The sequence below is a fragment of the Kryptolebias marmoratus genome, linkage group LG24, assembly GCF_001649575.2.
Source record: "Kryptolebias marmoratus isolate JLee-2015 linkage group LG24, ASM164957v2, whole genome shotgun sequence".
NCBI classification, from domain to species: Eukaryota; Metazoa; Chordata; class Actinopteri; order Cyprinodontiformes; family Rivulidae; genus Kryptolebias; species Kryptolebias marmoratus.
Window position 1 is genome coordinate 14,788,191 of NC_051453.1, and position 15,931 is coordinate 14,804,121.

At 39.3% G+C, this 15,931-nt stretch overlaps 1 protein-coding gene across 3 annotated transcripts in view; it reads left to right on the forward strand.

Moving 5' to 3' along the window:
- polrmt (polymerase (RNA) mitochondrial (DNA directed)) overlaps window positions 1-15,830 on the forward strand; it is a 45,042-nt gene extending 29,212 nt beyond the window's left edge. For 2 of the 3 annotated variants that reach the window (XM_017406877.3, XM_017406878.3), the window contains 6 exons: window positions 4,209-4,261; window positions 8,139-8,237; window positions 8,565-8,637; window positions 10,162-10,253; window positions 11,321-11,394; window positions 13,775-15,829. In XM_017406877.3, coding sequence (XP_017262366.1) covers window positions 4,209-4,261; window positions 8,139-8,237; window positions 8,565-8,637; window positions 10,162-10,253; window positions 11,321-11,394; window positions 13,775-13,824 — 441 coding nt within the window. In that variant the 3' untranslated portion in view covers window positions 13,825-15,829. Of the gene's footprint in view, window positions 1-4,208; window positions 4,262-8,138; window positions 8,238-8,564; window positions 8,638-10,161; window positions 10,254-11,320; window positions 11,395-13,774 lie in introns of all 3 variants that reach the window. The other variant, XM_025004024.2, reaches the window with a different exon arrangement.
- Window positions 15,831-15,931: the final 101 nt, after the last annotated feature.

The window sequence follows — 15,931 nt, forward strand, 5'->3', positions numbered from 1 at the left end:
TAAAATTCTATTTCAGTGCAGTGAGTTTTTATATAGAAATTGCAGCAGCAAAAACAAATAAAGAATAAATTAAGGAAGGGCTCCACAAAATATCAACAATTTGTTGATATCACAATGTCAGTTTAATTCAGTGTCAATTCACAACAAAATTCATCTTGGGCCACTAAACAAGTTTAAACGATAAATCCAACTCATATCCAGATTCAAATTCAGTTATAGTCAGTTCATTCTTATTATAATACCATACATTTACATACAGTACATTATGAAATGTCAACTAGTAAAAGTTATCTATTTAAGGAAGCCAGCATCTACTCTTCATTTTGTCACAAACCCCATCGTAAGCATCACGTTGGTGACAGTGAAAAAGAAGAAACCTGCAGCAGAACCAGGCTCAGATTGAGCTGCCATCTGCTCCGACTGGCTGGGGTTTGAGAGGACAGAAAAGAGACACAGAAACACAGTGTGACTGGTCCAGGTGTAGTTTCAGTGGGAAGAAAACGTGAGTTAATGCTAGCAATGGAGAGAAGGTAAAATTGGAGAAGGATTATCATTACCATAACTCCCATTAGAACTCTGGCAGAAGTATTTTGGATCAACTGAAGACTTTGTAGAGTTTTTGGACATCAAGATAAGGAATTACAATAGTCCAGCCTAGAGTGATAAATGCATGGACCAGTTTTTCTGCATCATTTTGGGACGCTGTTTCTAATACCAACGTTCCCAATATTAATATGGCAAATAATTTCATTAAATCACAGACACAAACCGCATGCCAAAATGATATAGTCAGCAGTTAGATGAACCCCCACTCCCCTAATTTCCCTCAGGTAACTGTCTGTACACTTTAGTTTTTTACTCACATTTAAGGTTGGCAGTCCCCCGCTGTGGTCTGAAGTTTTTGTGTTGTCAGCAAAATGAATGTAGGTTAAAACCAGTTGAATGACTCAACTGCTACAGGACATTTCACTTATTTACCTTCAAAAACCTTTAAATTGGTTCAATTTTTGCCAGTTTGCGGAGGAAGCACTTTCCAATCAGCTTTGCTGCAGTTCACTTATTATAGCCAATGTTCCCATGCCATCGCATTGCCTCCAACAGGCTCGTCCCATTTATCTGTTTTTTTTTTCCTTTTGTCTCCTCATTTTCCCTTTTTTCTCCATCTTCTTGTTTGAGGTTCAGAAATCAATCTCAGTTAAACATTTTGAAGGATGTCTCTGTTTCTAAAATGCACCCAGTGGAGTGAGGATAGTGGAGGCTTCTTAAAGGGAGCTATGAGCGAGGATACACTTCTGTATTCTTCCTGATCTTTAACATCTGAATGGGTTATAACTGCAAATGCATGAAATGAACATAAATGGACTTTGGCAACCACATGTATTAGTCAGCTGGCAGAAATAATGAAATACAGCAATAGTAGACTGCAGCAAAATTGTGTTTTGATAATGTAGCTGTGTCACACCTTATATTATTGGAAGGTGGTTTAAAATGGCTACTCATTTAGTTCACTATCTGATATACTTTCCACTGTCCTTGCGCCTGTCCTCGTCCCGTCTGCTCACCAATCTGGTGGGAAGGAACTAAGACGTGGGGAGACGAGTCCAGGAAAGACCAGAATATTTAGAAAAACAGGGAACGAGATGAAGCACGGCGTGTTTCACCGGTGCTGAGATGTGCGGCAGCAACAGCTTCAAACACAGGAGGCGCACACGGAATCCTCGACAGACCTTTTATCTGCTTAATTAATGAAATGATGATGGTATTTCCCACATCTGTGTGTGGAGTGGATTTTCGCCTCAATTCTCAAAACACATATGTGCCAAATGAGAGTAATAAAAAGCTGTGGCTCTTGATGTCTTTCAGCTGTTTGAATGTGTGTATTGTCAAGTTGAAGCTGAGTCTGTTTCGAAATTTTATTCATTTTTAACTGTAACTTGAACTTGTCGTGGTGAGCAGCATTAATTATAATCCTTTCCAAAAGTTTTTGAAAAAGAGGACTTTGAAACTAATTTTAGTTGTATTTCTTTTATGATTTGCTCGGCATACCAAACAAACAATGATGAAAGAGCAATGCCAGTTCCTTTCCTTTTGCTGTACCCTGAGAAAAATTGGGTTTGACATTAAAATTCAACTTTTTTGTTTTTTCAAGTGATCTATTGCATTTAGATCCATTGCACAAGTTAGAAAATAGCCCCAATTGTAGAAAAGCACAACATTTATAAGTGATGAGAGAACCAAAACAGATTTAAATGCATTATATTTCTGATTTATTTGCAATCCCTTGACGTTCATTAAATGCATCAAGCCTCCTAACCTCCCGACTCCTGTTGTTGCAGTAGTTGTAAAGACAATTGTTTGCTTACAATGTAGAGTTTATGCTTTTTATTGTAAAGATCTTTCATAACTGTAATCCCTGGGCTTAGTTTAGACTTATCAGGATGTATTATCTCAAAGAAAGCTTCAGTGAATCTGTCAATATGACTGTGGTTCAATTTACAAAAACCTCATCCAGTCGCATCAGAGTTATTGATGCCCCATTTTTGACCTTTTTGTCAATTCTGACTTTACTAAAATCAGTACCTAAAAACCACTAAAATAAAACTGTACCTGTGATGAAGGCTTCCTTAAATGTCCTCATCAGGGCCTGTGAGATATTTAATGGCTGCTAAAAAGCTTGAGTGCACTCAAGAGAGCTAACTTTGTGAACTGTTTGGTTTCTTGTTTACTGTGAAGTCATTTTAGACTCAAAATAAAGCTGAAACGTGGAAGGAAAGGATGTCGGTGTTCATCCCACCGAGAGGCAAACAAGATTAGTTAAGAGTTCTGCAATAACACAGAAGTTTAAGTTAATTTTGAAGGAGATCGTTTGCACGATGGAAGATAAAGTAGGCAGGTCTCAGTTCATCTCTTGATTTTCCTTCATCCTGTTTCGTCCCTTCCACAATCAGCACAGATTCACCACAGATCCATCACGTCGCCTAATACAGATTTATTATCGTCATTTGGCTGTTTGTCATGCGGTTTCTTGTACTTGACCTCAAAATCAAGGAAATTGATGCAAATTAGTCCTCATTATTCACTGAGAACAAACAAACATCTTCTGCTCATTCATAATATTCTAACTAAATTGCTTCTAAACTCCAATAAGGATGCCTAAAAGCACTTTGATTATTTACGGTGTAGATAAATGTGTTTACAACTATCCGAATACAGTTCAATTAGACGTTTGTGCGTCAAAGTTCTAATATAGAGATATTTAGGTACATTAGCGAAGGCTCAGTGCAAGGTACACACAGTAATGGAATGTGTTTATATTGATGGTTGTGAAAGGGGTGGCTGTGTATGCTGTCTGTCAGCAGCCTTATCTCTCTGCTGATAGTAGCCTATCATGCATAGCTTCAGGGGTCTGGGACACTCTGACGTGCCACACATGCTTGTCACGGCTACGTGGATATATTGTCGAGGCTCAGAAAATAAGAAATGTGTGTATGCTGGTTTTAGAGAGTGTACCTTGAAGGTAACACGACTAAAACAATAAACTTTAAATTGCTGTGTTTGCTAGAAGCCCTACTCAGTGTGCACACTGGCAAAGAGCTGAATGGATTTCATTTGCTGATTGTCTGTTACAAGTAAATAATAGTCCTCTGCTTTTCACTGATACGGGACTGCATTGTTATGATATTCTGAGTTCTGAAACAATATGCTAAAAATATATATATTTTTTTTTTTGTTTGTTTTGGAGATACATTGTACTTCATTGTCAAACTGGTGCCAACAATTCCCCCAGTCTAACAGGAAATGTATTGGTTCTGGGTAATAGGAGATAATGTAGCCTTCTTCTGCAGCGGTTACTTAGAAAGGGCAATGGGTTAGCTGCTGGTAAAATGTAACGGAAACTGAATTAAATTAAATTCTTCTCAGGAATACGGCTATTTTACATATTTCAATCTAGAAAATGTTGAGTGCACCTCAAGTCATTGACATTTACATGCCACATTTTCTGTTTTATAACTTTTAACCTCTCTGAAATTATTGTGATCTCATTAGGTCAACACCTAACATCACATGGGTTCTTAAAATGTAATGCAATTTACTTCTAATGTCACTTTGAGCCATGTCATTGAAAGCAGAAGCTAAGCTACTTAAATTTAACCTATTTGAAGCTTTTACACAAGTAATGTCTTTTTTTTTGTTTGTTTTGCTTTCAGGTGAGGAACAAAATGCAAAATATAAACCTCCAAATTACCCACGACGCTAAAGAGTAAGTCTTCAAGTAGATTTTTCTCTTCACTTCTTCACTTTTATATTCCATCGCTGACTTTATGGATGTAGTACTCTTTATTTTTATGTATGTACTCTTTCTTTGCTTATTTGCTTACATTTTTTGCTGAAATGTCACTTTGATATTAGTAATGTGAATCAAGCAGGGAAGCTATCTGGTTAAAGAAATGTTTACTGCAAAATAAATATCATTTTTTTGTTTTTATGCTGAATTTGTCATTACAGCTTGTGAAAAGGTAGTTACTTTTTTGCCTATAAAGATGAATGAATGTAGAAATTAGTGTTCTTTTGAGGTAATTACTGTACACTTTTAAAAACTTCAACCCTTTCTTCAGAGAATGCTTTCACTAATTGCCTCTTTCATACTTTGATGAAACTTTGCTTTTATCATAAACTCAGAATTGCCATCAGGCGTTTGAATAAAGCTATGCATTTTAAAGACGTACTATGCATTGGGAGCATAGAGACTTTCCTAACGGTTCAAAAATAAGCTCAAGCCATTTTTTGTGAAGCCTCATTTAGGCTTCAATAAAGAAAATGAGGTTTGGAATATGAATAAGATGAAAAAGAGGAACTCACAAGATCACAGTGCACATTTCAACAAAAAATGTGATGCAAAGTTATTAATTTTATGCTGATTATCTATTTATTTGAAATGTGTACTTTAAGCTAGACAAAAAGTGTTGCAGCTGAAGGGTTAGGACAAGTTGGAGTCATAGAGCTGAGTACAAAACAAAAGGAGACAAACTGAGAGACAGCAATGAAAAGTCAAGGAATAAGAGAGTGAAAACACTGGAGACACTGATGACACAGATTGACAGCCGTCCTCCTCAATCTGACACTTACTGTGCACCACCAGTCTGAATATGAAACAACAGCTGAGGTGGAGGGAGGGTGGGGGGACGTGGCGAGCTCACACAGAGGAGAAAGCTGCGCCTGAAACTTCAGATTTGCTGTCAGTGAAAGCATCGCAGGCTGACATCGTAAAGGTAGACCTGTCACAATCACCGTGACGTCCGTTTGGCCTTTACATCTGCACACAAACAGCAAAACGGTTTTCCTTTTGTTTCAGATCACAAAAAGTCTTTGAATGAACAAACTCACCTGGCTTTTAATGGAGCCACATCATGGCACTTTTTAAAAACGGATTTAGTTTCCTTCGGTCTTAGTGTCCTTCATCTGTAGTTCAGCCACAGGAAGTTATGGGCAGATGTTAATGACCCATCTTTTAGGCAGGACCTCATTATGAGTCATGGTTAGAACTGGCTGAGGTTATAAAAACATCCCTCTGCAGTTATTTCCCCATCACATATTGGCTCCATAAATATGTCCCTCCACCGTGGGTCCTGCCTGAATCGGTCACAAGCAGACAGAGTTAAATATGAATGTTTACACTTTCGATTAAAGCCCAATTTGAGGGATCAGATCTCAGTTCAATCAGGACATCAGCAGGTCTGAAGTTAATGATAATGATGATAATGTGAACAAAAGTGTCCCCGTCTAACTATGAATGTGATCTGAGATCTTAGTAGATTTACACATGTCCCATATTCCTTCCATTTCTTTACAATGACCATGATTAATTTATGACAGCAATAAGAGCATAAATCTCCAAAGAGGTAAATACTTTTTATAAGCACTGTAAGAAGGAGGTGCCATACCTTGTGGATTGGGTCTTTTTTTCAATATTTTCTTAAGATTTTTTGTTACCTTTTAAGTTTTCAAATATAAGCAACATTAATGATAGCCTCAAAGACCTCATTTTTCATGTTTTTTTCTTTGTTCCCTTTTATCTTTAGAGCGGCTCTCTAAATAATGCATTGCATGTTAAGCCTTAAACCCATTTGTTTGCTCTACAGGAGAGCAGTTACACTTAAAGCACTGGCATTATGTTCTCCTCATTTCTCAGGCTTGTTGTATAATGATGGCTACGTTGGTTTTGGGTTTGTGTGTGTGAAAGACCAAGAATAAGTGAAAAGAGGAGGGTCTCGAGCGGAGCATGTTTATAAATGAATATCCAGGAACCTTCTTTTTTGCTCAGCTCAGTCCCAGAACAGCCAAACTAAAAGCCCCCCCAATATTAAAAGTCTAACGTTTCCAAACCAAAAAAAAGCGTGCCGGCAGAAAACGAGAGTGACAAACAGCGTGCTGCGTGCCCGTGTGTTGGTGTCTCAGCTCCGGCTGTTTCTGCTCTCTTTGCATTTCCATTAGAGGAATGTTCTGGTCTGTGGTGGCTCACGGGATTTAAATGGCTCAGGTTCAGGTTAATGGGAACATGGGGAGACAAGATTGGCAGGGGGCTTGTTTTTTTTTTTTTTTTTCCTTACTACCAGTTCCATCACCAGAAGCAGCAACACTGCATTTTTACAGACAGTCCTGGTAGGGAATCTACCCACCCCTGAACTGTAAATTTAGGCTTTATATAAATGCAAGTGATCCAATTTTTTATTATTTAAAAATAACAAAAATATATGTCCAAATTTTACCAATTGCTGGTATTGGGATCCTTCTAATTAGTTGCAGTTTTTTAAAAACAGTAAAAAAAAAGACTTGGTTTATTTGTTTATTTTATTTTTATTAGCTGGATGTTGGATTCTCTTGCATAAAAGTATGATTGTTTCCAGGATCCCAATGGAAAAGACAAGAAAGGTATCTGCTGTTCAGGAATCGCAGCTTTGTAACGCTGTTCCATAATCATGACAAAAGTCTTGGATTTCTTTGTCAAATACTTTCAGGCTGCTGTTTCAACAGAGTGCGTAATGTCAGAAGCTCCACCGTAAAAGTCTGTAAATATTCATCCATGACGGAGAGCTGAGAGTAAACAGTGAGCAAGGTGTTCCTAGGTTGATGGAGGTTTTTTGGGGACGAAGCCGAAAAAATCTAAAACCCCTTCAGGCTGACCTCCAGCAAACTGATGGTCTCAGCAAGTACCAAAAACTACTAACAAGCTGGATCCGGTACGAGAAAGTTAAGAACACCCATATGGAGTAAAAAAAAAAGAAACACATAAACTTTAGACTTTTTCATTAAAGTTGCACATTTTCTGTGGACATTTTGGAAGGCAGTGCATCAGTTTGGGAATATGCCGTAAATAAAACACTTGACCTCATTTTAAAGCATATAGGAGGAGCTATCATGGTGTGGGATTGGAGGTGTTTTACAGTTTTTACAGTTACTCAATATTAGACAACTAGGTTTGAGGTTAAAATGACTATTATTCTAGTAGTAATAATGATAATAATGTAAAGTAATTAATTAAAGAACCTACCTTAAACACAAAACAAGTTGAAAGGAAGAAAATATAATATTTTATATCAAACAGGGTTGAACCCTGATCGAATCCAAGTTAAAACTTTGGATAGAGTGGTGAACGCAGCTTAGTAAAACAGTATTTTAATCTAAAGAGTTTGTATATATAATATACTATGCTTTACCTGTGCAGATTTGTATACATTATATACTGTATTTTCATATGAATTCAGTGTACATTTTGTCCTCACTGTGCAACACTTGAGATACAGCAGTTGTTAACATTAAACATAATTTAAGATTAAAAACAAATCATTTATCGGTGTATTTATTGACAGGGTTTTAAACTAAGACAATCTTATGTTCAAAAATGAGTGTGTTATGGCCAGTTTGGTTAAACTTCCACTGGTTCTTGAGATATTTTCCTAACAGACAAACAGGGTTCAGTCCAAGAGTTAAAGCCAAAGTTTTAAGTAAATGACCATTGCTTAGAGTATGTTTTGGGGATGACTCTTGCCGTCTCCCTAAAAGTTATTAGCTTTTTTTTTGTAGAAAGAATGTAACAATTTTTTTTTTTTGGTTTTGTGTGTTTGCTTGTTTTTTTTCAGGAGACCCGACACAGTTAAACAGAAAAATGCATTCCCACCAAACTTCATCCACAGTTTGGACTCCACGCACATGATGCTGACTTCTCTCCACTGCCACAGGTATTATTTCTTACAGACTGTGAGTGTTTCCTATTAAAAACGGAACATGACGTTCCATGAATGCATGACGAGGACGCTCAGTCCTGTTTTAAATGCACTTATCACTTCAGACATTTATTGGACTGTGTAAAGGAGTAGTTATTAATAAATCAAAATTTTTATTTTTTTTATTTTTTTGACAGGTGTTATAATTCAAAGTAGAACTCCCAGGGACTTTGAATCACCTGCATTCGGGCAATTACTGCCTTTCTTTGAAGCTTGCCTATTTTTAAATCCTTTCTCTTCTTACATGAACCCTCATCCTCCTCTCCTCTCGCCCTCTCCCAGCGCTGGCCTGACTTTCGTCTCAGTTCACGACTGTTTCTGGACTCACGCCCTCACCGTGGACACCATGAACAAGGTATAAGATTACGGTGATCCCTCTTCTCCCGTCATTCCTCACCCTTTTCATCCCTTTACGGCTGTTTCCATCCTGTCTGATCATGAATTGTTAAGAATTTGTGTGTGTGTGTGTGTTTTTTTATGATTTGTAAAAGTTAAAGATAGCTCGTGTGATTCAGTACCTCCATCTCTGTCTCATCTTGACGTAGAGTTTCTTTCTCTCGTCAGAGGAATGATGTGTGGTTTTCGAAAGCGCTGATATGCTGAGCTTGTTTTACCGATAACACAGAGGATGCAGGAGATGAAATCAATTTGCGCCGTATCTATGACGAGCGCTTCTGCTGTAATAGAAGCCGCCGCTAAGTGATGGCCCTAATACAAACTTCCAGTTGCCTCTGCCTCATACATTTTCCGGCTGCAGGTAGCAGACAGGGCCCGTTGTGCTGCATAAATGACTGCCTGCCCCTGCATGTTGAAAGTAGATCGTCCAGACCAGGCTGAGACACAGCTCGGAATAAAATGAATCAAATTACCACAAAGTCCCAATTTTCTGTAGATGCACCTCCAGAGCTCAGTCACAGTTTTATATCTTTGTCCAATCTCGGAGGAGTTATAACCAGTGAAGCAACTTTCTCTCACTACATTTATTCCTTTTCCGTAGTCTCCATCTCTTGACGTGAGGGGTGTATGCCTTCCTCATTACACAGGTAATTGAACACAGCAGCAGAGGAGAGGGCTATCAAATGTCTTAGTCAACATCTAAGCACACGGAAAACGGGAGCCTTCCCTTTTTTCTTTTTTTTTTCTTTTTTTTTAATGGCAGCCAATCTGTCTGCCATCTTTTTCCGCCTATTTTCTACACTGGCAGCCTGTCCGGGGTGGAATCCAGAGGAGGATTTACCCCGAGATGCACAGGCAAAGCAGAATAATTGAGAATTTATGAGGAAATTGACTTATCTGCATAAATCATAGAAGTAATGCATAGAAAATGTCTGACTGAGACCTCCCCGATGGCTCCTCAGATACGGCCCCAGCTGTGGATTTTAATTGGGTCGGTGGGATACTTTGTACAGTCTAACGACGGCTCACACTGTTTTCGTTCTGTGAGGAATGGTATAAGTGATTTTCGCACTTCGCCGTTTGCCTAATCATCTGTCCTGGGTATAAAAATATTTGAAATGCTTTTGGAGGATTTCAAAGAACAAGGGGAAAAAAAAGTTATCAAGGTTTGTTGTCGAACAGTCAGTGAGTCAATCTGTCAAACTGGATTTTAACAACGATTGCTCAGGTAATTTGTGTTTTAATTCTGAAGCGATACTTTACAGATTTTAATAATCTTCTCTGTGTCTGAACGAGGCAGATGGGTTTTAAAATAAAAACCTTTAGTTTCCCTCCCAACTTCTCTCATTTAGTGACAGTTGTGCAGCTTTTTTACCTATTTCTTTTTTTACTCACAGTATTGTTTTCTCGAGCTTGTACTTGTACGTTGACCTCAGACTAACTTCTCTTTGCTTCGTCCTCTCTCTCTCTCTCTCTTTCTCAGATCTGTCGCGAGCAGTTCGTCGCCCTGCACAGCCAGCCCATTCTGCAGGACCTGTCCAACTTCATGCTGCAGAAATACTGCGCAGGACTTTTGTAAGCATTCATACTTGCATGCAATGTTCCTTTTATACACACACACACGTGCGCACACAGTTGTGAGTTAAGGATTCAAAGAAATAGCCTTCAGACAGCATTTTTATTTCAGCAAAACAAAATATAGCTACAGTATTTTTCCCTAATTTGGAACCTTCATCAGTGCTGTTGAGCTTTTCATTCTCCTGTGTATGATCTTTTAGACTTTAGTGGTGCAGACAGAAGCTGTCAGATACTGCATGCATACAGTGTCTGGCAGCTCGTACATGTGTGAGCAATACTAAAGACTCTCATTAATCTGAGGAGGGTGAGCTTCTCCTCTAGTTGTCTGTAACAGTAGATACAGAGTGATTTTCACTCTTTGTGTCTGTCACACTGGCCTTAGGGTGGGTCGCAGTCATCGTCCGCCAATGTTTTGTGTCTTTGGGGTAATTGGGCACCTTTTCCAGAGCCTTTACTCTTTACCCTCATCCTCCTGTACTGTTTGTCATTATTACTGTTCCAAAACCTCCCAAACAGACTCTGGAAGGGTTAGAGACAAGAGCATGTGGAGCTGCAAAGACAGTGTGGGCTTCTTTGGTGAAGTACAAAACTTAGATCCCTTTAGGCACTAAATGAATGCATCTGCACTCCGAGATCGAACTTTGTCCTTTTCCAACAACTGAACCATCCCTCCTTCGCTTGAATGCATATTAGTTATACATTTTGATACTCAAAAAGTATTTTTATTATGGTCAGGTAAAGCACTGGAGAGAAAATGAGTGGGAAAGCAGCCAAAGTTCAGAGACAAACTTTAGACAACCTGAAGAACCACTGATCAAGTCTGGATCCTTCAAAGCAAAATGTACAAAAAAAAATCTGTGCTCCCTAACCCTAACTTTTGCAAAAATGCATTTGAATTATGCTAAATCCTGCTGTGATTCAGATTTAAATCCTTCAAATCTGAGCGACACTTGGAAAAAGAACGGAAACTTCTCGAAGACAAGTCGAAGAGTTCTGTTCTGTTTTCCCCTCCTCGTCATATTTTCAGACGCCCAAACTCATTTCAGTCTGCTCCTTTCCGTCAGGACTGATTCCACGGGCAAGAAGTCTAAGGAGTACAAGAAGCTGATGTTGTTGCTGACCAAAGTGCCCGAGACAGGTCAGTGTCCGTACAGCTGCAAAACACCTGGTTTCACACCTAGAATTGGGCTTTCTTTGAAGGGAGTGGAGGAGGGATTGGGTGAGCAAACAGGGTACGATTTTATTTTTTCTGCATTTATGTCCTAAAGATGTTTTTAAGGTGTGTGATAGAAGAAGCCAAGGAACTTGGGTTTTGCAGTTTTAATGTTTTTCATCTTGTTACCCTTTTTCTTTACAATTAAATCATTGTTTGGAGAGTTCTTCCTTTTTAATCAAATTAAGTGATATATAGAATTTGACTGAAACGTGACTTCCAACTCATCTGCAGTTGTATTTATCTGTCTGTGTGGCTACTGGAGATTCTTCTTTCTCAGTTTCTTCCATTTAATAAATCTGGAATTTGCAGAATAGAGTGCCTGTAAAGCGTGTTTACCCCATTGGATGTTTTATCCTTTTATTGCCATCACAAATCAACCGTGGTCGATATAAATTATCCTTTTTCACCAAAAAATAAAATAAAATGCCGGGATGTCAGGCTGCCACCTTCTACCCGAACTGCACCACTGAGGCACCCACCCCGTCCCTGACTTGTGCTTTTCAATAATCTTTTGTCTGAGTTGAATCAGGACAGCCGCTTTAAAGAGGATGAATATTTCTGCAGTCATTTTGTGAAAAAGGTGCAGAGGCAGGTGGATTCGGGCAAACCCTTCCCTCTGCCTCCATCTGTACTCTTGCTGTTTGCTTGGGGCCGACAGCTGGCTTGTATAAATTGATTACTGTTAATTGTGTCCCTCACTCGCACAATCAGCTTACGTGGCTGAGACCACTCAGGTGTGCACCTCAGGGGTTGTTTGTGTATGCGCGTGTGTTCCCTAATGCCCCACTCGTTCTAATAGAAAACCCACTGAATGTACATTGAAATCAATTATAATCTTTAAGGTTCTAAATGAATCATTTGAGTGGAACAAGGTGATTTCTCTGTGTGTAAAAGTTCAGCTGAGTCAGGAGTTTGTTGCTATTAAATTGGAGGGTTTAACAGACGTTTTGTCTTTAATTACTGGTGTCCAAAAGATCTAATGGTGAATATAAGTAATTTGTTCTTTGTTTTTTTTTTTTGAGTGTGAGCCCTGATAGTGTAAGTATGAGTTTCAGTGCAGGGCATTTTATCATCGTGGTGGTCTCCATGTTGCCACAAAACACAACATTCCTGCATTAGCTACAGTGATGTAAGAAAACCATGTCCTGGAGGAGTAGCGTGCTGTTTCTCCATTTAAGAAGATAAATTGTGCAGCTTTAAAAAATTTATAATGCACATGTAGGTCAGTAACTGACCAATAACTCCACTGGTGGCCCTCGGGTCATGTCCGGCCTGCGAGCTCATTCTTTCTGAACCATAAAGTGCCAAATTATTAATAGATTACACATCATCCAATACAGGAATCAGTTGTAGCCCAGCTCCGAAAGACCTGATGTCAGCAGTGCCTTAGCCAATCAGAAAGCTTGTTTACAGCACATCATTGGGTTTGTAAATGGTGGGTGCAATCCAGCTGATACGTGACCTGGGTAGAAGTGATAGTAGTTATTGGAAATAAATGCAATTCATATTGTCTTACTTTGGATTCATCAGATTTGAACTTTTTTTATATTTAAGATTGATTCATGAGTAAATTTGCAACAAAAACTCCTCAGTCAGGAAATAAAATGTGGAAAACCTGATTAAAAATCATTCTATTTGTGACAACAAAAAATAAAAACAGAGCAGCCATATTTTTAAAAAAATCTGTCTTGAGCACATTTACTTTATGACCCCAGACACAGGTCATAGGTCAGTGTATTAAAGCACTGGTGGCAACACTCTGAAGCCACTTGAAGCTTTTCAGTCTTCACTTTTTAATGCTCACTCCTCAATAATTCACGCTGCAGCTCCTGCTGGTGAACGCAGATGTCAAGGAGCAAACAAGTCAAAGCACAAAGCAGGGCAGGAGCTCACGCTGAGCTAAAATTAGCTTTCAAACGCTTTATCAGCGTTCACAGAAAAGAATTCTGCTGCCTGCTGAAGCTAAAAACTTGAGTCTTAATTAATTAAAAACGTTTTTGAGTTTTAGTCACTTAAAAAAAAGTTTCTCTGTTTCTGTTGATGCATAAGAATCGTCCCTTTGGACAAACTTTATTCTGATTGAACCGAGAATTTCCCTAATTATCATAAATCCTACTAATGAACCTTTTGGTAATTCCTTTTTGTTTTATGTTACATCTAGTAGTTTGGTTTCTGTCGAGTTGCTCCCATAGCTAACTTTGCATTAGCAGAAAAAATGTAGCGCTGTGTACATAATTTATCACCTGTAACCACTGCCCACTGACTTAAAGCTGCTCTGACACGTTGCCTCTTGCCTCTCCAGGTGATTTCGATCTCCATCAGGTGAAAGAATCCACTTACTTCTTCAGCTGAGAGGCTCGCGCAGCAGCGTAAAAAAAGATGAGTGGAACTGACAGAGTGCGGCAGGGAGGCTGCAGGCCCCGGAGTCTCCCGGCAGACACGAGGACATTGATCTGGCCGCGCCCCGCCTGCCTCCCGCTCCGCAGGCCGGCTGGAAGCTGCTGGAAGCGAGCTCGCCTGATTAGCTAGACTGTTAGACTGATGGAAAGGTGGGTGGGCAACTCATCCGGGCGAAAAAAATTAGGGAATCGGCATCGGATGGAACCGTGAAGACGTCAACTACAGAGCAAAAAAGAAAAAACCTCATACAGCTGCTGCTTTGGTAAATCACTCAAACACTTGTGCTGCTCTGTCACACTGAGAAGAAGTTTTTATGCAAACTGTTTCTGCATCGGATACCTCTAGGGAGAGCTGACCCACCCAGTCATCACTTACAGGCTGCTCTCAAACATTTCAACCTCTTCTGAGAAAGCGGACAAAAAATAAATTAAAATGTTTTTTTTTACTAAACAGGGAGGACTGATCAGTCTTGTCTTTGGAGATACTAAACACTGGACTTTTTCCCTAAAATAAACGTGTTTCTTAAAATCTCTGTTTTTATTCATTCAGGTCAGAGAAGACGCTGGTATTCTTAGCGTGCCCAGATGGGATAAATGAGACGGCCCGTTATTTAGTCGTATCTGCGTGTTTCAGTCCTGTGTGTGAGATGAAGGCCTCCTGTTAGGCACGGCACAAAAGGCTTCACTAATCAACTCGGATCTTATTTTTCTGGGCCAGTGCCACATCCAGAAGTTTAAAAATAGCAAAAGTGCTATCTGATCGTCGCTGGAAACGTTCCAGCCGTTCCAGACAAAAGGTGTTGCTGATGTTCAAAGGCAAAAAGCAGGCGGCACCACACAAAGCCGGTTGAGTGACAATGTAATGAAATGGAAATAATCTTCGATGGAGGGGGGCATAAACAGACTGTAGGTTTTCATGTGATTTGCATGGCGTTTCATATTTTATGATGTGACTTTGATCAGTGCTTTTATTATTCTGGTTGAAATTATCCATCACCTGCTGGCTCGATTAACAAAATATGCTTCGCTCTGCCCCCTTCATTTTTTTTTTTGGTATCTGGGAGGTCCAGTCGCTCATATCGCCAAGTTTTAGGCTCTTTAACGCACTTTATGGAAGTGGAAACTTTGAAGATTTCTTTGTATTTGTATTCATAATGTGACTTTTTTTGTTTTTTCTTCTGAACAGACATTTCAAAAATCAGGAAACGCTAAATAAAAGACGACTTAGTTAGTCTCACATTTAAAGATTAGTTTGAGTAATAAACATTAAAACTGCCACATACAGGGGGGCAGGTGATATGCATGCTAGTTTCATTGACATAGATTTTTAAAGGAAGTAAAAACTGTTTTCTATTCTCTGTTTTTCAGTCAACTAATTATTTGTTCCATTAAACTAAGCCCAGGTTTTTGATCATGGAGCCAGATGTCAACATCAGCGCATGTTTTAGCGACAGCGTAGATCACGCTTCGCTGCATCTCTGCCTGGGAAAATAAAATGAAAAGGTTGTCTGGCCTGAGCTCAACGATGAGCTGTGCTCCAGGATGGACGGGAGAGATGGAGTGCCTCAGCGGGGCTGTAGGTGTGGCTCACAGTAGCTGGAAGAGTTGGGTGGCTGCTAGCTGTACGACACTCGGTCTGTGAGATTAAGACAGCAGCGGGTTGGTTTGGGAGAAGAAAGTCGGTATAGGTGTGTTTTAGTTGGGACTCTTTATTAGAGCAGGAGAGTGGGTTTTGGATCAGAACGTGAAAAAAATCAAGACTGTACTGTGACAAATAAAAACACCGCAGAGCTCAGAACATCTCTTCATTAAAGCAATCTGTGGTCTGACGGGTCTGAGAAGGAGCTGTTTTGCTTGAATTGTCCCTTTGATGGAATAACACCACCCCACTAATGCAGCCCTGCAGTGTGCAACCTGTTATTTTTATTATTATTATTATTTCAGAACATGCTACAGTACAGGTGCTGGTCATAAAATTAGAATATTATGAAAAAGTAGATTGATTTCAGTAATTCCATTTAAAAAGTGAAACTTGTATATTATATTCATACATTACATAC